This window comes from Haemaphysalis longicornis, unplaced genomic scaffold (assembly GCF_048455015.1).
Source record: "Haemaphysalis longicornis isolate Haplotype H1 unplaced genomic scaffold, Haemaphysalis longicornis Haplotype H1 scaffold_1, whole genome shotgun sequence".
Lineage (NCBI taxonomy): Eukaryota > Metazoa > Arthropoda > Arachnida > Ixodida > Ixodidae > Haemaphysalis > Haemaphysalis longicornis.
In genome coordinates this window covers 136478238-136500378 of record NW_027526203.1, presented here as the reverse complement: position 1 = coordinate 136500378, position 22141 = coordinate 136478238, and the positions used below count along the sequence as shown (strand labels likewise).

General features: G+C 47.4%; 1 protein-coding gene and 1 long non-coding RNA gene across 7 annotated transcripts in view; both read left to right on the top strand.

The window, feature by feature from the left end:
• The window catches only part of LOC144180620 (uncharacterized), a 293036-nt gene that overhangs the window by 203110 nt on the left and 67785 nt on the right, over positions 1-22141 (top strand). For all 6 annotated transcript variants that reach the window (XM_077708962.1, XM_077708957.1, XM_077708951.1 and 3 more), the window contains one exon: positions 409-562. In XM_077708962.1, coding sequence (XP_077565088.1) covers positions 448-562 — 115 coding nt within the window. In that variant the 5' untranslated portion in view covers positions 409-447. The remainder of the gene's footprint in view (positions 1-408; positions 563-22141) is intronic.
• Positions 3204-5399, top strand: LOC144180702 (uncharacterized). The gene is made up of 2 exons (XR_013324519.1): positions 3204-3515; positions 3949-5399. It is a non-coding gene; the product is annotated as an uncharacterized LOC144180702 (long non-coding RNA).

The following is a 22141-nucleotide window of genomic DNA, read 5'->3' as shown; positions in this document are numbered from 1 at the left end:
GAAGAGATGATCTAGTCTCGTGAGAGGTGACCAATGGCGTACGCGGGACTTCATTAAAGGAGGGGGGAGAAACAAGTAAAACAAAAAAGAACAAAAAAGAGAAAAACGAAAACCGACAAAGCGAATAAATGTCCAGTAAAAGTAAAAAAAATGAGCTCCGGGATGTCGTACCTGATGAGCTTTACAATGTAGTCTTCATTTTAGTTTTTTTCAAGGACATTGCAAAATGACTGATAGTAGACATCGCAGCCGCATAAGGTTGGTGCCAGCTTGCGGCGTTGACATAATTTTCTAAGAAAATACGGGGAAGTGGGCTAGCTCAGTACCCCTTCGCAAGCTCTAAAGTGTAGTGCCTGTAGTGCGCATTCTCCCGCAATCACATGCAACCCTCCCTGCTGCTTTTCCCAGGCCCCCCAGACTGCAGCAGCCGCAGAAGGGGCTCCGGCGATGACGTCAGCGTGCGACGAAAGGCCATCGGTAGACCGTTCGTTAAAGAACTTCATGGCGGAGTTGGTCCGAGCGCCATCTCCCGACAGCGCCTGTGAGCAGGACGAACTGTGGAGTAAGTGCGGCATTCGTTTATTAGAGAGTTTTAGCATTCCGTGTGTTCCTGCCGGACTGTGTTCACCGGGACCGGACTGCGCCTGCGCGCGCGGGCACGGCGAGGAGGACACCCTCCACCCTAAGGAATGCGCGGGCATGACAAGGGCCGGCCCGCGGAACTAATCCACCCTCCGGAACGAATGCGGAAGGGCCCAGTCGGGTCCCGGTCGATCGGAACAGACGGAACGCTAAAACTCTAATAACGCGAAGCCTTACAAGGAGACCAGCGTTCTGTGATGCCGGCGCGCCTAAAGCACCTTCATCACGTCCACGGCCACCTGGGCGGCGAACAGAGCAGTATGGATGGGCTTTCGGCGCGCCGGCCGGCCGTCCGCGGAAGTGACACCATCGCACCAAATTTCCACTCCCAGCGGCCAACTTTACATTGTTTAACTAAAGCAAAAGTGGCAAAAATTTACGCTGAGCCCTTTATAACCAATGAAAATCTTTGTTTATGAAGGGAAACGAATTAAAATACGCCCTAATCAAAAATGAAACCCACTCTTATCACACGATTGGGTTAATTACTCCCTCAACTTTCCGGGGCAAGATGGATGGTGCCACGCGGCGAAGCGCTCCAGCAAGAAATGAACAGGCTCTGTCCCGCTACGACGCTCGCCGAACGAGCACTTGAAGACATTGAAACTGTCGCGTTCTCTCAGGTGTTTTTTTTTTTTTTTTCACCATAACAATAAGCGCCAACAAATCCTTGAAAGAAGTGATAATAATGCGCGCAAGAGAGACAAGAAAATTTATTAAAGCCCAAACTGGTTGAAGGAAGGGGGCGAGAGGGGGGAAGTCCGCTGGCCTTTCGCGTTAGATGGCTGCCATGAGCTCGTGGGCCGTAGCGTTTTTCCAGCGCGCTCACTCTACGTGGATTTGGAATTCCAAGTTCCGGTTGTGACTAAGCCACTTCCTCAGAATTTGCGACTTTGCACCATCCCGCCTCTATAACATAGATGCCTCTGCTGTGCGGCAAAATATATGCGAGTCGCGCAGAACGAATCAGGGCCAAAGCACGCAGTCTTGTTACAGGGCGGAAGGGCATGAACCGTGGTTGCAACGTGTTTCGTTATAACATGCAGACCATGGTCTGCATATTATCAATATTCATAAGTAGAGACCGGAACTTTAGGCAAAATGCCTATTTTTTATTCCAGTCCGTATCGAGCCTATTTAACATATAAGCATGAACTAAAGGAAGGGGAACATTTTAAGCAATAGTTGATTGTGCCTATACGTGCCTATTTTGAGGTTCGTGCCTATACAAGCTTTTAAGCGCCTATAAATGCCTTTTTTGTGCTGTCGAGTACAGACTTTGCCTCAATCAGTCGTATATCTCGATGGAAAAAAAGGAAATCTATTGTTGGACTCATGGGAATGCATGAGCATCTTGTCTCTCTCCATTGCTAACTTGAGGCCTCGCCCGATGCTCATTCCTTTCTCTTCAGACATCCGCCACGCAGAGTTTCTTTCACCCCACTCAGTAAAGTGTATAACCACAAAAATATCATCTTCTTCCTACACTATGCCAACCATGCTTAGCGTTCTAATAATCTCAGCGGTCTCGTTTTCTCGCTCTAGCAGCGGCTTTGGCTGCCTGTCTTTCCTTTTGTAGTCTGCCAGTATCGCCATTAGCCGCAGTATTTTTCATTTCTTCCTCGTTTGCCACCCTAAACTGGCTGCGTGCTCGATAATTATACAACGCGGGCAATCAGTGGCAGGAGTCACAGAGACCCGCCGAGACTCCCCGTGACTGACGGGCACGTCTGCAGAGGCAGCTGCCGCTCAGTCGCACTCCTGTTAAAGTATTCTTAGCACCGTCGCTCTCGTCACTCACGCAGCCGGCGATCTCTAAGCGCTATCTCACTTTACCGTTTTTGGGTTTATGTCGCTGGCTGTTTGACAGAGTGACGCGTAGCGACGGAAATATTACCCGAAATGCCCTATATATTGTTCGCGCAATAATACAGTGCTAACAGTGGCATAAATTGTTTTGTCACAGACAGGAGAACACGTGTTTTGAGGAATGGTCTCGTCGAATTTAGTCTGCAAGGCATGCAAGGTGAAAATAAAGAGTACGCGTTGTCCCCCAACCAGTCGGCGTGCAGCGAGTATAGAAAACAGTATGTTTGTGAATGGGGGTATGAAGTAATGAAAATGACGAGGCGCGCTGGCGTTGGAAATGGGTTCGCACTGGCTTGTTTGGAAGAAAACAAGAGAGCAATTGAAAACGTTGTATTTAGCATTTTTAAGGGTTTTTATTGAATGCTAGCGGCATAAAAAGATTCTTGCGGGTTCCGTCGGCGCGTCGTCTGCTAGCGCCCCCAACGATAGCGCGCAAGCGCCAGCCTGCGAGGGAGCCGGCCAATGGAAGCCCTACCTCTCAAGGCCAGGACGGTACTGCGGGAAAGCACAGCTACTCTCTCGGCAAGATGCGCAACATTGACTTTCACGCCTTTCCTTCTGCTTAAAAAATTGCAAATAAATCTGAACCCTTTCCCACTTATTTACCTCGGACGGGATTTCGAAAAGCCTTTCTAAACAATGCAAAACAATTACAAATTGCTCGCGAATCCCTCCCCCCCCCCCCAAAAAAAAAAGGTCGGATTTGTTTGGTGTCGAGAATATTGCAGCGCAGATTGCACGCGGGCGAGGCTAGAGCGTGCCCTAGAGAGGCAGCGCGAGGCTAGCTTGTGGCAAGATTAAGAGAAAACCTATTGACCCTATCACTACAGCCAGCACGTCAGCGTAGTTGGCGTTTCTGCTCTCTCCGTAATCCGTCCGAAGCCTGCCGACGAATGCCGAAGATTAAGACGCCGAAAAGTGTCCTTATCCGGCAATGGACCAGTGGATCGCAGTGCTACACCGTCGACGGAGAAACAGTATTCTGCCAACCCTGCGGAAAGCAGGTGAGAATACAATACTTTCCACTTGATCTTAATTAACGATATCATGCACTTGACGTGAACACTGGACCAACCGTAAACGTGACGCCTCCAACAGTGCTTACGCTAAATTTATTCTGAATGCTCAGAACTTGCCAATAATGTGCGTTTTAAGAACTTTTTACGGTAACTGCTATTCATTGTTGTGCAATGTTTGCAACCTAATTCGGGAACTGGCTTCCTTATTGAAAATTTCCGGCACAGTGTTGGTCGGATTGTTGTATAAGCATCATGATTTTAAAAACGGTTACCTGCTATTGCGCAGCTGGCCAACTTCGCCATTCCTTGAGCTATTGTCAGGTTTACAACTCTACATGACTAAAAGCAAAAGTACACTAGCAACGTTTCACGTGCCTTACGCAATATCTTAGTTTTCGTTACTGTTTTCTTCGCGCAGGTACCCTGTGAAAAAAAGTTCCACTTGCAGCAGCATGAAAGAACAGCACTGCATCAAGCCAATGCTCTGCGCAACCAGCCGTCGACATCAAGACAATCGTTCCTGGCTGAAAGTATTGCTCAAGGAAAAAAAAGTGAATTCAGCGCTGACCTGTGCGAAGCATTAGTCGCTGCTAACATCCCTTGGGCGAAAATCGAAAACAAGACTTTCAAGAATTTCTTGCAAAAGTACTGCAAACAAAAGGTACCATCAGAGTCGACTCTTCGCAAGGAGTACCTGCGACCACTGTACGAGAAGACGCTACAAGAAATTAGAAGAGAAATCGGTGAATTCCACATTTGGATTTCTGTGGACGAGACGACAGATGTCACCGGACGAGTACTCGGTCACTTTGTAGTCGGAAAGCTTGACGCAGAAGAGAAAACAACACCCTTCCTGGTTTGCTCAAAAGAGCTAGAAAAAACTAGCGGAGAGACCATCGCCCGCTTCGTGAACTCGTCATTGAAGCTTCTGTACCCCTCCGGAGCCCACGACGACCGAGTACTGCTGCTCTACACAGATGCAGCAGCTTATATGCTTAAGGCTGGTGCACTTCTCAAGGTTTTTTACCCAGAACTATTGCACGTCACTTGTCTTGCTCACGGGATTCATCGGGTGTGTGAAGAGCTACGAAAGTCGTTCAGTTCGGTCAACGAACTGATAGCTGTAGGGAAGGCGGTGTTCCTCAAGGCTCCTTCCCGCGTTCGTGCTTTCAGGGAGCAGCTGCCGGGTGTACCTCTTCCACCGGAGCCTGTTGTTACCCGCTGGGGAACTTGGCTGACGGCAGTGGAATACTACAACCAACACTTAAACGGTGTCAAGGCTGTTGTAAGCAGCTTTGCTGAAGATGAGAGTGTCGCCGTGAGAAGGGCCCAGAAGGTTCTACATGATGTTACACTTGCATGTGACTTGGCCTATTTGTGTGCCCATTTCACGTTCTTGGCAACAACAATACAGAAACTTGAAAGTTCGGGCACAACGCTGACTGAAAATATTCAGCTGATTTTGGACGCACAGGAAAGGTTCGCTAGTGCTCCCAGGGGACCGGTTGCTGACAGAGCTATAGAGAAGCTTAAGTCTGTGTTGGACAGAAATCCCGGATTTTCGACGCTGACGGAACTGTCTGAGGTTTTGAGCGGCGGACATACCGCGATTCCAGATGGAATCAAAACATCCAACGTGCCAAAGTACAAGTACGCTCCGCTAACCTCAGTGGATGTGGAGCGTTCTTTCTCTGCGTACAAGACGATATTGACTGACAGAAGGCACAACTTCAAGCCCGAAAACCTGGAGATGGTGCTTGTTTGCCACTGCTTCCACAGCCTTTCGCACAGTGTTGCGTCACCCTAGATATCTTGAAATCGTCACCCTTGAGTGTTTTATGAAGAAAATAAAATTGCATTTTCAAAATACCGATGTTTGTAGCCTGTGTTTACTCTAAACCGAAAAATTGCACTGAAATACGCCGCCTGAGTAAATATTATTCGAGCCTATATATGCCTATATGGTAGTACTTAGTGCCTATATATGCCTAAATTTCAATTTTGAGCGCCTTCAATAGGCGCCTAAAACCCGTTTTTTTAGTGCCTAAACTTCCGGTCTCTATTCATAAGCGGTCATGAAAGAGCCCGCGTAGGTTTCACGCCACCCACTCACTCGTCATCATCGATCGAGGGCAGTGGCTCCGTGAGGCATTGGCCACCTGTACGGTGGCAGTGTAATGGGAAACCTGGCGAAGAAGCGAACACGGCTTATTCAGGGAAAACGCGAGGGGATTCGGCTTAGCATTGATTATTCGAAACCCGCCATGATTACAGGTTTCGGTACCAATCTCTAAAAAAATACGTAGACGTACAACATTCAGTCGGTGTAGGTGGCTGACGAATTTCAGCGAGTTCGCTTTCAGAAAACCCGGACTCTTTCGAGCGAAGGGTTTTATGAAAGGACGGGCGCTCGGGGCTGCAGTGAACTTTTTACAAGCTGAATTTATTACAGCTTGAAGTTACTGTTCTAATGAAACGGCTTCACTGAGTGAATAACTGATCAATTGAAATTCTTGCTTGATTTAAACTCAATGACTGGAATTGTTGTTTGATTAGCTGCTTTACGTAGCCTATACACTTTTTTATGTGGGTACACATGTTTAGTACTGTGCACGGTACTGTGGCATGGACAAAACCGCACTTAAGTAAGCGGCGTGTCGGCTTTCTTGCAAGCGCCCTACGCATAGTGGAGAGTCCACGATGCTGGCAGCTCACGTCGGCAAAAGTGGACTCCTGACTGACATGGGGCTGCCGTGGTTTACCAATCCTTTTTTCCATTGGGCTTAAGTACCCAATACTCTAGACACACAATAGTGACTTCCATGTGGACATAGCTACCGCAGGTTATGTTTTAATATCAAGGGAGATAAATAGCATATATAGTGGCACATGGGTCAATCAAAATGTGGCCGCTATTAACGGGACATTTCGGCATCATTCTTGATGATCAGAAAACGTCATTGAATAAACGGCCACGTCCAAGGTTATAAAATGTGTACCCGAGGGCTCGAAGCGGGCCCATTGCTCGCTATCGTCAGGAACGTAATGGGTTTGTAAGTTACTCTATTTGTACCGGTAACCGGAGCCATGTTTCTGAGCCTGGAGAAATGCCGTAGGTCTCGACAGCTCATCCTGATTGTAGACAAAACCGGCCCGGACTGCCTGGCGCACGCCAATTGCGGCAGAGTCGAAGTAGGTCTTCCTGCGGGATTCATCAACAAAAGTCAGGACGGAGGTTACAAAGGCGTCAAGAAACAACTACATAGTCAAAAGCCTGGTGGGTCACCGGACGCAACCCTCTGTGACTAATAAGCACAACTTCAGGAGCTCTTCACAGAACCCACTTCGGACAAAAGTCCATACCCAGGCTCCGTCGCCAGGTGTCAAAACGCAGCCCTGTACAGGAGGCTGTAGCAATGTGTGTCGTAGCGCTGTTGCAGCCTTGTATGCAAGCCCGCCAGTTGGCGCCGTGCTTCTTCCGGTCGTTCCGTTGCTCATTGATGTGAAATATTGTCGCGGCTGGGGTCGCGGGGCTGCATTGCATCTACCGTAATGCTACCTTGTCGGGCGTAAAAAAGGGCGGCGGTATTCGGGACGCGTTTTGTATTATAATCGGGATGAACGTAGAACAACGCGTCCTGTACTCAACGTGTGTGAACGTGCATGGCATGTCTGCTATTGTCTTGTTTTTAGCGTTCAGTCAGCCCGTTCTTCTGTGAATGATACCCGGAGGACTTCCTATGGGAGGTGCAGTTGCCATTTACTCGGTGAGCGCAGTGGTGGACACAAATTTCCCTCTATCGGTGATAATGATAGCGGGAGCACCGTGGGAAATGACGATCTTTGAAATGGAAAAGTGGGCGACCTCTAAGGCCGTTCTCCGCTCGAGGACTTTCCTTCCTGCGAAGTGAGTGAGGTAGTCGGTGAGGACTATAATAAAATTAAATTCAGTTTATTTTCTGGATTTATCTAGACGGTTTCCAGCAGATTACGGATAACTTGTTGCCACATGGCAAGGTCCGAAGCGGTCCCAAAAAGGTCCATTCCGACGTGCTCAAACGGTTTCCTATGGATTTGAACAGCCTGCAGTAGACCCGCTGGTCGCAGTGGTGGCGCTTTGCGCTGCTCGCACTCACGGCACTTGCCTACACACCCTGAACAGGAGATTGCTTGATTTCATCGGTATGCACGCTACAACACTGGGGAAAGTAATTGTTACCGACTGAGTGTTCTCCTAACCTGACCGCTCACAGCTTGTTACTGCTGACAACTTTATTTCTTTACTGATCCAAGTTTCTGCTTCACAACGGCTACTCCTCCGTTGCTGCTCTGCATTAGAAGTCCTTCATCACTGCTTGCATCGGGATTTGCGAACAAACCAGCTGCCCGTCTACATGCTGTGCATTCTAACCTGTAGGTTCTGCAGAGATGCTACTTCGATGCGGCGCCTTCCCGGGCCACGTTAGTCATTACCTAAGGGAAAGCAGTCGCCACCTGTGGGAGCATTCCTTTGCCGCTTCGTCAACAATTAGCGTGACGTGCGGTGCCCCTTCCCGCGGCGCTTCGGTGCAGTTGGCGAGAAAGCTCGTGCGTCCCTTTCAAGTTTCATCGCTGGGTGCATCCGCATTTGTTCTGCGCTTGAGACACTACGTGGTGGCGCTTTGCTCACACCGGCTACTCCCCCCTTTCTGGTCGGCGTAAGAAGCTGTTCATCGCTGCCTTCATAGGTATTTGCGACCACCAAACCAACTTCCCGTCTGTGTGCCTGGTGTTCATTCTCACTTTTAGCCGAGTGTCTGAAACTGTCGTAAATATGTTTGTCCCAGGACAGTGTCCTCATTTACTCGCAGATCCCTCTTTTGTGGGTGCCGATTGGAAATGATTTTGTCGGAGATGACTTTGCTGATTGAAAACGATGGCATCAGTGCAAGAGCCACCCAGGTCCTGATAGCAAACCTTTCTCTTCGTCATTTTTGCTCGGAAATTTCTGCAGACCATTGGCGAAACAAGATTATCTTATTTTTGCCGTTACAGCACGGAGCGCTGACATATGAATGAACTGAAACATGGCTCTGTAGCGACACGCCGGACAGCATTTTGCTATCTCACCCGGGATAAAGACTCCGCGGGTTGGTCGCGTGATAATCGCTGTCCGCAAGTCGCTCAACTCTACAGCCGTCTCTATCCCACTGTCTTCCAATGAGACATGTTGGGCTCTTCTTCGCTCCACTTCTTCGAACTCTTCATGCTTTCTGATTTGCGTTGTTGTACACCTAACTCCAACTTTGCATTTCTGCTCTTCGAGCCGAACTCGAATACATTCACTGTTCTTTTCCGCGCGTTCGAATAATTATCGCCGGTGACTTATTTTCGGGGTATTAATTGACTCATGTAATCAAGTAGATAGCTCCTCCTCAATCAGGCTCGAGTGCAAGGTCTTGCTGCAGTTACTAGGTGCTTTTCCGTTGCAACAGATGGTTGAAGAACCCACTCCAGGTCAAGCCACTATTGATATCGTGTGCACTACTCGCCCTCAAAGCATCACAGTGAACGTTCTTCACGAGATAAGTGACCAAAAATTAGCACAATTTATTTTTGATGTTGCTTCAAAATTTTGAAGAAATAAAAAAACAACAAATTCAGTTACGATTGTTCAAGAGCAAACCTGTCTGCGATCAGAGTTCCTTAATGATTCGCTAGTTAAAGGTGATCATAATTTCACGTCTAGAACGGTAGAAGAAAACTGGGTTTTATTTAAGAACAAATTGTGGCATGTCAGGGGCCACTTTTGGCCGACGTTACGTATCTGCCATTCAATTCAGAGGCCTTGGTTTACACGTCAAGTAAAACGAGGTATTCAAAAAAAAACAAAAAAAAAACGAGCCTTCAAAGCTGCCCAGCGTTCAAGTCAGGCTGATTCAGATCGATTTCAAAGTTCTTGGAGTTCAGTTTTCGATCTATTTTTTAATCGTGCTTTCGTTGAATATACCGCGAATTGACTTAATATCTCGTGGGCCTTTCTGTGCCACTGCTGAAGCGTAGTTATAGCAAACGCTGTCAAGTGCGGTCTTTCAAAGTCTACTCCCGTGCAGACGACGCGTCCATAATGGGTTATATAGGCGTTGTGCTGCTGAGCACGAGGACGCGGGTTTGATTCCTGGCCACGGTGGCCGCTTTTCTGATGGAGGCGAAAAGCAAAACTCCCGGGCCATCTGCACTAATGTGAAACCTGGTGATGGGCGAAGCATGCACTGTATAAGTGTATTCTTGGTGCCTTGACGTTTTTGCCAACGGAGAATAAACCGGGGGGGGGGGGGGGTAGAGGTACACAGCTTTGCTGTAAATGTCTCGTGTCTTTGAAGCACGAAGCGTTCTAACGCGAGGCGTAAACGAGTGTCCTGGTGTTTTTTTAGTACGCGTTACGTTCTAGCGCGAGGCGTAAATGAGTGTCCCGGTGTTTTAGTACCGTGACTACATGAGACGACGGTTACGACGACAATGACATGAGACGCCGACAGCCCGAGCCCCTTCGGGGCTTCGCCTCTAAAACGCCCCTGTGTACGAGGTTTCGGCGCACGTTAAAGATCCCCAGTTGGTCAAAATCAATTCTGAATCCTCCACTACGGCGCGCCTCATAGACTGCGTTTCGTCGGCGCGTTAAACCCTTCACTGAATCAATCAATCAATCAGTCGTAATGGATTATCAGGAGTCCGGTCTTGTTGATTTTAACAAGGAGGACGTATGCGCTCTCTGGGTACGGTTTAAGGAAATGCGTGAATACTGTTTAGCTAAATTTGTCCAAAGCAGAATAAAGAAAATTTACACACAGACGCCCTGGATAACGCGAAGTACTCTTCACTTGAAACGTAAAATTGACTAAAAAAGAAGAATGCGGATTCGGGGAAAGTCAGACCACTGTAGGCTAGCCTCACACAAGCTGTGTGTTTCTCTAGGGACTATTATTTTCAAACAACTCTATCAAATTTCACAAAAAAATGACCCAGAAAAATTTTGGTACCACTTGACTGATTTAAAAAATGCTTGTATCCGAAATGTTAGTAACTCGCTGTACTGTTACGAACGAAAGATGAGTATTTCAATAAATATTTCCACAGCGTGTTTTCTAGCCCAAGTGCATATCCATCCGATGTTACGTAACATGACAGAATCCAATTTCGTTTCGGAACTGGGTCTATTTTCTATGCTCTTCAAACTGAAAAAAAAAATCAAGCGGTCCTGACAGCATTCCTAACATCTTTCTCGGCCGATATACTGAAGTGATCGCGAAATAACTTGCGTATATATTCCGTGTATCGTTGATGTCTTCTAAACTGCTACGTGACTGAGTTGCAGCAGTAATTTAAAAAGGCGACCGCTTGTTTTTTCGAAAACTATCGTTCAATGTACTTATCATAACCATGCTGTAAGTTTTTTGTGCCTATTATCGCAAATCACATTACAAAATATCTGAAATATAATGCCGTCTTAACCGCTTCAGAACACGGTTGCAGAAAGGGGAATTTCGCTGTGACTGAGTTGCTTACAACTCCTTCCTTTGCATGAACTCTAGATAAAACCAACCAAATTGTTATAATATTCTTGGATTTTAGCACAGTTTTCGATGGGGTTTCTCGTGACAGCCTAAGACTAAAATTAAACAATATTAGCCTTCATGGCATCTTGGCTGGTTGGATTATTGATTATTCAAAGAGCCAAATGCAGTACGTTGAAATCGGGGATCAGCGTTCGGGCTGCCTTCCTGTCGTCTCCGGAGTACGCAGGGGAGTGTTTTGGGAGCGCTTCTGTTCCTGCTGGTTATAAATGTCATTGTGAAGGCCATATGTTCATCGGTGCAAATCCGTCTGTTTGCAGACGATTGTGTGCTATACACAGAAATTACCTGACCTGAAAATCAACATGAGCTTAATGAGAGTTTGATGTGTGTGTTTCAATGGTGTAATCGCTGGGCAATGTTTTCGAATTTAGATAAAACTATTTATGTGTGCAACCCGCCACCCGAGTATACTTGCACACTAAATGCATTACCCCTACAGCACGTCTCTGATATTTATGAGTAACATTCACAAGTAATTTATCTTGGGATCAACATATTGATAACATTTCGCCTCAGCCTTCAGTAAACTATCTTTCTTACGACACAAATTAAAAGAAAACGTTCCATTAGTTCGGCCTACCAGTCAATATTCAGACCAAAGTTTAAATATGCATGCATAATATGGGGCCCGTTTACCAAGAATAACATCCATAAACTCGAAAGGATCCAAAGAAAAGCTGTACCGCATACATACTCCAAGTTTTGTCCGAATGATTCACCTTCTAATCTAATTAGAGCTAATGGCATTGAACTGATGAGTCACGACGATGGACATTCAGTCTTGATTTTCTTTCCCATTTATTGCACAGCCAAACAGCACTAGACCCGACACAGTACCTGACACCCATATCAACAAGACGTACGCGACATCATCCCCTAGGAACCCGAACACCTGATTTCGCACGTACAGATACATTCAAATTTTCTTTTTTTCCGCTAACAGTGGTAGAATGGAATTTGCAAAAAGTAGTTGAAGATTTGTGGTGGTTTTCTTGTTAAGTGTATTGTTGTTGTTCTACGAAGTTCTTCTTGTGTGCCGAAATCTTTTTTAGCGCGACAGTGTTTTTTGGCCCATTTTCTTCAATTTTGCCGTGGCCTGCCAGCCGTCCGCTAGCAGCCGTGCTTATCAAGCGTACCCTGAAGTACGTCATCGGTGACAACAGGTAACTACAACTGAGGCAGCCAGATACGAGGGCTTTCCGTGAGTACAGAGCAGGGGCACAACGTGGAAAGAAGGGCAACGATACTACGGCCGAGACGAAGAGAAGATGCGCGATTTCAGCAGGCGGCGCGCCTGCTCAGTGATCTTACTTCTACGCACCGCGTTTAGTCTCATGTTCGGCAAACCTAGACTCCAGCCGTGCTCGCAACTTACGCCACCACCAAAGCGCCTCTCCGATGACCGAAAATGAGGCCGGCGACAACATTATTGATTGATTGTAGGGTTTAACGCGCCGACGCAACGCAGGCGATGAGGCGCGGCGTAGTGGAGGGATCCGGATTAATTTTGACCATCTGGGGATCTTTAACGCGTGCAGAAATCTCGTACACACGGGCGTTTTCGCTTTTCGCCTCCGTCAGAAAAGCGGCCGCCGCGGCCGGGTATTGAACCCGCGTACTCGTGCTCAGCAGCACAACATCCTAGCCACTGAGCCACTGCGACGGGAGCGGCAAATTTTGTCATAGCTAAAAAGGCAGCCGAAAGAATAACGCCAGGCTCTCAAAAAAAAACGAAAGCCTGGATTGTATCCAGAAACAAACCAAACTGTGTCCCAATAAGAAATAAACCAGAATATATGGGGTCTAATTACGCAAGTTTTAAAATCGCTTTTCGTATTTTTTACGGCCCTGTCACCGGTTCAAGTTCTGTCTTACAAACTATGAATGACGGCATGCGGCCAAAAAAAAAAAAACACGAAATGTAGGTGAGAATGTCGCGTAATAATCGCGTAAGAATGTTTGGAATGACCCTACAGAGATGCGGCAGAGCCGATCTCACAATCGCTAAAATACCGGATATCTTTGACCATTAGAACCACATTGTAAAACGCCTGTACCGGGAAAGAACGGGAGTGTAAGAGGACAAAACCTATACTGGCACAGATCTTCAGCCACATATCCTACAGCCTGCCGCAGTGGTGTAGCCATAAATATATTGCGGGGGGTGTTATACGCCACCCGCAAAAGAAAAAAATAAAATAAAAAGAAAGCCACACTGCGCCGGATGCAAGAACAATATGTCATTTGTGTGCATGCGCAAACAACGGCGGCTGTTCTCAGAATATTTTGTACCAGTGTTGCAGTGTGTTACAGTATGTCTTTTTACTTTTGTTTTGTTTTGAATTGTCCCGCCTCCTAATATCCCTTTCCGGGGCCCTTAAGGGTGCTTTCAATAAAGCAAAATTACAAAACAAACAAAGGCTAGCATCCAGCGTCCGGAAAACGACATATTCTTAGCCCAGCCCCACCTCGAAGATCAAGGTGTCTGCGTATGGCTTAGCGTTTTGCTTTGCCTCCTCAGAGCACTGGGCGTTCGGAGCAGCGGACATTGAAAAAAAAATCCCGACACAAACGTTAGATTACAGGATTTGTAATGCGAAAGTCAGGGAACATATCCCTAAAAGTCTTCTTCACTCCTGTGTCGTGTTTTTGTCACTGTTCTCCTTTCTTCATCGTCTGGGGCAAATTATTTCGACAGGCCGACTGGCCACACTTCCAGCGACAGCGCCTCCAGAGTCATAGTTCTCTGTGGGGAGGGCGTGCACTTGGTCTCCTTACGTGCCCTCGCGTTCGCGTGTTACGCGGCCTGCAGTAAGGTAGCTCTCATTCCTTCACGGGCGACGTGTCTGAATGGCGCTGTGGTAACGCTCTCGGCTCCCCGTTAGTAACCGGAACTCAATTCCCACCCAAAACCAAACCTGTTGCCAATTTTCTCTTTCGGCGCGGGGAATTTTTGGGGCGCGCACACGAAAAATGTACGGGAGGCTAGCCTACACCTCCGTCGTGTACAGCTCCGCTGTGAAAGTCTATTTCTTTTTTTTTCAAGAACGACACTCACGGCTCGCATGCAAGCGCGCATTCTACGTCAGAAACAATGCCTAAATATAGCGAAACTTTACACGCGACTTCATCAAGCAGAGGACAAACAAAAGAACCGTTGCCCCATGTCCCATCGCTTGCGAGACCCTGCAGCATGGCGGCAGTACGCGAGCGCCTCAGTCGCCGCTTGCAATCGTGCTCTCGATGTCCCGGTTGATGGGAAAGGTAGTAGCGCCTGGCCTTCCGACGAATCTGCCGGTCTGCCAATCGTGCTCTGGCGCTCGCCCAGCCTCGTGGCAGTCCCGGCGCTTTCGACTGCGCTTCGCACGTGCTCTCCGCTTGGGTGCACAGGGCGTGATGGGATGTATCGAAATTACTCGTCCACGAACTGTGATGCATCAGTCCTGTTCGCTTGCGCCGGAAACGTGCAGCTGTTGCACGGGGATTCAGTGAGCCTGCCGAGGGTGGTCGGTAAGCTTGCGCACATGGCACATTCCTCTGGAATGCGGCCAGAGCTGGCCCGAACTTCCGGATGCGCCATCTCTTAGGTAAGACGCTGGGGCACTTGCCGTGTGGCGCGCCTTCTGGGCGTTACTGGAGAGCAGTTCAGTGACGCCGCAAAACCCGTCCGTCTCCTCGGCGTACTCCAGCAAGGATTCCCGCTCATCCAGGGGGCGCAGGTCTAACTGTTGCCACAATTGATATTCGCAGGGAAGGTCTTAGGAGAAAGCTTTTCTCCTTTCTTCTCCTTAAGTGCCGTCGCCTGCTTCTACTGTACGGTGAGGGTTTGGTAAGGCACAATATGGACGAGGAAGCTATCGTGGTCAGGTCTGTGAAATACCTGTACAGGATTAGCTAGACGTCCTGTGTGATACCTGTGAAAGCATTGTGGTAAAATGTACTTAAAAGGCCGAAATTATTTTCACCTAAATGCGCAATCAGCTAGAAATAAGTTCTCTTCCTTGGAAGCATTTTATTTTGTTGATTTTGACTTTGGTGGGAGAATGGTGGTATCAGAAACGTCGTTCTCAAATGATTATGATATCTTCACTCTTCGAAGCTATGATGTGTTCTGCTTAAATCCCCTTCACGCCGGGGAGGTGGAGTGTCAGTACTTGTAAAAAATAATTACTAGTGTTAAGCAATATCAGAATTTACTTGTACGTAGGATGACTATGAATTAATCTTGCTGAAAATGTAGTTTCCGGTATTTATTTCCCTTCTGAGGGCTCCAGCTCTGTGTTTTTCTCAAACATGAAAAGGCTGTTCCACTATCGGGAAAGTAATAAATTTAATGTGGTACGTGCAACTTATTCTAATACAGATGTGCTCTCAAATAATGGCGTAACGAAAGAGTTACTTCACTGTTGCAAAGCTTTGCTTTAATTAATGTTATTGAGCAACCGCCGCGGGTTGCAGCCAACTAATCGACGTTAATAGATTTATTCCTTATCAACTCGGACATGCGCAATGTAAAATCAGCTAAAATATTTTTCGACATTAGCAACCGTCACCTAATCTTTACGACTTGTCGAGAGGGCTTCAAAGAACCCAAGGCGGGCCGTACGATAAGGGTGCCACCCAAGTGAACCTAAACACTTTTCATGAGTCTCTCTCCGCAGTCTGAAGTTCGTTCTTGAAATGATGCCAGCCAGGCCTACGAATTTTTAAAATAAGTTTTTATTACTCTACGATAGAACGCTTCCTTTAAAAGCAATATCGGCTCACAGTAAAATTAGAAATCCTGTATAAAAACTGGTCACAAATAAGATCAAAACTTAACGAGTGTCTCTTATCATTTCGGAAGGCCCACCGTGCGAATATGTAGAAGCCCTCGTGATTGGAAAAAAAATTCTGTCAGACTATTCCAACGCCAGCAGAAACACAGTGAAAAATTTACGAGGGAAGGACTGCGTACTTGCAGCGACTCCTTATCTGCCGAAGCAGTTATTTTTTGCGGCATACGTGTTCTTGTGGGAACTACACCTTATTCAGTTTCTGAACCAAATTAAATTGGAAAATTCAATGTTCCGTGAATTTCTCACAAAACGAGACCCAGATCTTTTTTTTTTTTTGAAGTTTAAGAACCAGCTTATCCAAACCAGCTTAAACCATATCCATATCCAAACCAGCTTAAAAAGAAATTAGGAGTGCCAGGAACAACTTTCTCAACACGACCGCTCCTTGGAAGAAAACAAATTAAGCGTTAGTGTCAACTAGCCCCTCAATAGCTCAATCTCAAAATTGAACATTAATAGGAAGATAGTTTCAGGAAGCGATACAGTAATGCCGAATAACCATTTAATAACTTCTTGGCTTTTCCATCGTTCCCACATGAGTACTCCAAATTTGAGAACTCCCTATTCAGACACCATCTATTTGAGGCCTGCAATTGAATCTGATGTTTCTTCCACTATTTTGCAGCTCAAAACAGTACATGGAGTGATCAGTGTGGTTTTGAGCTGCGCCCAATTAAATTTGTCGCTGATATCATTAGGGGGGGCTTCCTCATGTCTACAATATCTGTTTTTCTGCCGGCACTTTCCTTCCAAGATGCAGACTGCTAAAGGGATAGTTAGGTATAAAAAAGGAGGCAAATAATTTAACAAAGTACAGTCCAATTTCAATTGTATCCCTAGTTTCAAAAGCCCTTGAAAAGCTACTACATTCACTCTTCGCATCCTAATCCGACAAACGTAAGCTTCGGGCTGACTGACGGTACAAGTTTAAAAAAAACAACTTTTTTTCCGTCCCTTGCAGCCATTTGAAAAGCGCGGCGGTGTCGAAAGCCTACGTTTCGAAAAAAATTCTCAAAAATAAAACAATATACGGAGCGCGGTGAAATAATTCGTGGTGATAGAAAAAGAAGCACGCTTCCTTGCTACAATGGATTTACGGTTGCTAGTGTGTTTCAAAATGAGTTTTGCGGTGAAGCAAAGTGGTGCTTCTGAGCAATTTTTACACCTTTTCTTTTACAGCTATTTAAACTTTTGTAGAGATAATGCAGCTGCGTACATTGTTTATACTGTTGACGGTAAGTGCGGAAAAAAAATATGGGAGCCGGAAAGCGGGTAGTTTCAGCGTGATAACGAGATGAATTTTGAAAAATTTGCAAAATTGTCCATGTTCCGACCCTTATCGCGCTGTGTGGCTGTTCATGTAAAAATACAAGCTTAGGCTCATTTGAAAGGGTGTGCAAATGGGATATGTTTCAGAAAGTGTAATCGGAATAATTTTTGTTTCAATTCTGAAAATAACTTTTATATTGAGCACCCACCACGGCCCTGGACGGCGGGCCGTAAGTCCGCTTCACTTCAATGACGTTCCCTGCGGGGCAGCGGAGAGGTGGGCGTCAGTGCAGGTCGATCCAGCGCATGTTTCGTTGGCTTGTTACGGTGTTGCCGGCTTGGTAAATGCGACTCCACATGCATCATCAGGCCTTCCGATATGCCGGAAAAGAAGGGCGTAAATTTTTTTTCACTTAGTTCTTGAATTAGTAGCTTAAGGGTAACTTGCTTGGGGAATACTTTTTTTGCAAACGATCTACGACTTCGCTGCACGCTTCGGAGCAACAGGAGCGTGAAGCTACGCGGATTAGAATCAAGGACGGGGTTATTGGCGCACCTAAAACAAAAGCAAGACCCCATCAGCGAAGAAGCGAATTTTTCAAAAAGATTTTGTAGCGACGATCCCGTTTCGTAGTGTCTTCCCGGAAGAAAAGACGTTATACGCTATCACCAAAACTGATTTCTCTTGCTAAATGTGGGATAACTGTACAAGGAGTGGAAAAAAAATGTGGTTGATCCTTCTTTCATAGGAATCGGTAAAACACGAAAGCGAAATGTGCCTTCACAGGAGCATTTGAACGTTTATTGTGCATCGATATGAACTTGCACATCGCTATTTATATCGTCGGTATGGTACCGTTAGACGCATCAACATCAGACACTGGTTTACACGCGCCGGAGCATTGCGTAAATCCGATTGAAACCCCAGGCGCTTGCAAACCGTGCGAACGAATCCGAACAGGTTGTCAGCGAATCGTTTGGTGAAGTTACGTTCCGCTACAGCGAAAGGAGCATGATCTGCGGGTCGGCGGCAGTCTTGTGGGTGTGCTTGGCGAGCGACGTCCTGTGGCGAGTCGCTTCGGCAAAGGGGCGACCACATTTGTCCTTCTCTGTGGAACGCGGCGGCGGCGTTCCACAAGCTGAGCGGCGTTCCACATAGGCGGCAGACGGATATACACAGCAGCTTCCGCTGCTATACGCTGCCCTACCGAGGCGCCAACTATCGACGCTCATTAGCCTCGTGACGCACTACTTCGCTTCACCTCTCCTAGACGGCAGCAGCATCTGAATGGAAAAGTTGGAGGGAAGGACATAAGGCGCGTTCGTACAGCTGTCGGGTCATGACTTCATGGCTCAGCTGGCAGAGCCTTCCACACCTCACGCTGCGGCCAGATTGATCGTGGGTTCGAATCCTTGCGCCACTGCGTCAGTGAACTTCTTCTGGTGATGTCATTTCCGGGACCGATATGACGTCGGTTAGGGTCGTGTACCCCGGAATAAAACACTTTCGTGTAAAAAAGAAATGTGCTTTCGAAAGTGCGGGTTCTCTCCGTTCACAGTTCCGCGCCCGCCGCACAGCGTTGTCGCCGGCGGAATCGGCACCCACACAGGTACCACACAGTTTGCGTGTGCATGGTGCGCCACAATTTCAAACCTATGCTTCATGCCGCAGGCTTTAGACAAACTAGAGAAGAACGGATCTCAGCAATTGTATGCAACATCGACGACGAAGACTGCATGTGCAGCCGCTGTCCGGCGTGTCCCGGCAAATATGTCCTTTCGAGCATTTTGGAGAGCGCTGTAGACATGGACAAAGTTGAGGATTTCCATGTTAAAAACTGGGTCGCAGGTGTTCGCTGCATACTAGAAGAAATACTGTAAAGTTCCGAGAGAACGCCCTCCCCCGAAACATCGCCCCCCCCCCCCCCTTTAGGGGGTGAAATATCCAATGCACTAAAAGACCCCAAGGATCGCCCAACCCCTAAAATCGACGGCTTTAGCGCGGATGAGTGAACAAAATAAATGCGAATCCTCTATTCACTTGTCGATGCGGTTACTTGTTTGTCCTTTTTGCACTTTACCCGAAAGTTCGCTCATCGTATTTTTTTTATCTCTGCAGTTTTGGTTGGTTGTGCGGACACTTTTTTGTAGTTTTTCGCACCTTATCCGAAAGTTAGCCCATCCGGGAGGGCGTTCTTTATGAACTTTACGGCAGTTTTAAGTTCTTTCAAATTTTCGGAACAGTTTTTATCACTGTAGAAAATTTCAAGATGCACCACGGAATAAGAAAACAGCAGGCGAAGTTCCTGCTAAAGATAAAAACCAGCCGAAAAATGAAGGGAAGATTTTTGTTTTACACCTCACAGAGAATTATAGCTTCCTCGTGCAAGACGCTTCACAATGGTATTACTGGGTATATACGCAAGCCACGATACACCCAATCACGGCATACCATCATTCAGACTTATCGGTTTAAAATCTCTTGCTGCGGCCGTGGCTACTTTTCAAGCGAAGGCATTACAGCTCCGTAAACAAGAATTCTCTGCTGCTCGAAACATTTTCCCGATGGGGCATTATGACAGAACAAAAACAAGGAAATTTGTCTAAATTTGTGCTGCTATGTAAAGGAGTAAGTTTATTGGTGGAGTGGAACTTTTTGCAACGTCACATAAAAATAGCGCTACGGGTGGGGTTGGCGGCACCGTTAAGCCATCGACAGGCAGGGCCAGTCTTCAGAGACCTTACTAGGTACAAATAATTACATCCAATCTGTTTTTTACATGGATGGAAAAGAACACTAAAGGTATATCCCTGCTCTGAGTGCCACCCTGCTCTAGGTGCCAGAAGAAATGGTTGAGGAAAAAAAGCAGCATAGGGCAGACGCTACCACTACTTCCCGGTTCGAGCGCTTGTGTACCTTTCCATGTCATGTTACACGATGACCCGCTCTCAGCATCGCCCGGCGTCTGTGCGCTCCGCTAACGTGCGTGAAAAATCGTCCTTCGTTTCATATACCCATGTATGTGAAACGGAGGACGGGAGATATCAGCGTCACCCGCCGCGGTGGCTCAGTGGCTAGGGCGTTGCGCTGCTGAGCACGAGGTCGCGGGTTCAATTCCCGGCCGCGGCGGCCGCTTTTCTGATGGAGGCGAAAACCAAAAACGGCCGTGTGTACGAGATTTCGGCGCACGTTAAAGGTCCCCAGCTGGTCAAAATTAATCCGGCGCCCTCCACTACGGCGTGCCTCATCGCCTGCGTTGCGCCGGCGCGTTAAACCCTACAATCAATCAATCAGATATCAGCGTCGACGCCAGAGGTGGTGCAGTCAGCCAGCATCATAAAGCCGACAGCAGCTGCGGGGTTTCCAGTCCGTCTTGACGTTAGGGGAAATATTTAACACTGCGAAACGCACTTAATTCCGTTCACTGTAAAACAAGCGCACCTTTTTTTCTCTGAGCAGTCGGTTACGATGAGGCAAATTCTACAAAGTTATTTTGGTTGGAGAGCTGTTACCAAATTTACTGACCACCTTGGCCTGCGTTGGGGAGACCGCGACTGTGCGGTAGCTTTTTTGAGGTAAACGATGGAGCTCTGGCTAAACTGGTTGTAATATTAGCATGACGGGCTAATCTAATCTGCAGGATGTGGTCGTGAGGAACAGACGTCATAACTGCCAGAATTGCTTCAAAGCGACAAAAACAATACAGAGAGAGATATTCGTTGCAGCCCAGGCTTTTGTGCGGAATTATTGCCGCCAGCCGCCTTTGTGGAATGGCTTAGTCGCTAATGCACCAAGGTGTTGTTTTGAAGGTCGGCAGTTTAACCCCGCAGAAGGATTTTTCTACAGCACCGTTGTCCAAGCTTTAAGTTACGCCGTCCTGCGTTACCAGGAAAAAAAAAAAAAACATTGAGGAAAAAATACCGAGCACCCCTGAACGTGCGCCTCGTGAGGAACGCCCGGCGTCGGCCAGCTCGGCCTTCGAGAACACTCTGCCCAGCGTTCGTGGCGTGATCTCTCGTGTGCTGTTCTCCTCACCAGTTCACTGGCGTTTGCGCCTGAAGTGGGGAGCACAGACGACGAGTTCGCGCTACAGACGCCCAGTTGGCGCAGCCGGTTGTTGCGGGTTCTAGCGCGTGTTAACACGGTTCGCTTTGGGAGAGATGTGAAAGCCTGTAAACAATGGAGACATTTCAGCGGTAGGTTCGGAAATTCATGTCAGGGGCAACAGCCGGGTCTCTAACGAAGGGACAGGGGCGTCACCTTTGCTATTTCTCTAAGCTTGCACCGCTAGTGCAAATTGAGCCACTTTTTTTTTTGTCTGAGCATCTCACAGGTGCTTTTATAAATTACGATATGCGACTATTTATCGCCTTTTTATCCAGCCACAAGTGGCGTTAAAGTAAGGCCTCAGTAGCAGGGCAGCGCACACACTTCGCACTTGGAAAAAACGCACTCGGGCCAGAGGAGACAGTTGGGCATTGTTATGAACAGCCGCCCTGTTAACCAAAAATAACCTGATCAGCACGGCAACACAGCGGCATAGCAGGGCTAGGCTGGTGACTACGGTGGTCTCGTGCACTTCCTCCATCGCCTGCGGGTCGTCACGAGAGGCCGAAAGACGCCACCAAGAAGCGCAGAAAGGAGCTTCCCAGGACCGTGGGCTTCCGGAACGCGTCTTTTTTCGCCGCCCTCGCTGGTTCCACGATGCGACGTCATCGGGGCGAGTAGGAAAACAAGCGGCAGTCCCTCGGTTTTTGAGGAAAGAGCAGCGTGCAATTTCCTGGTATTTCTAAATTTAAAAAAGCAATAACTCTATCATTTATGCACGGATCTCTGTAATTCTTTTTGCGTCTATCTCGGCACGACATGAAGAACAGACGTAATGCC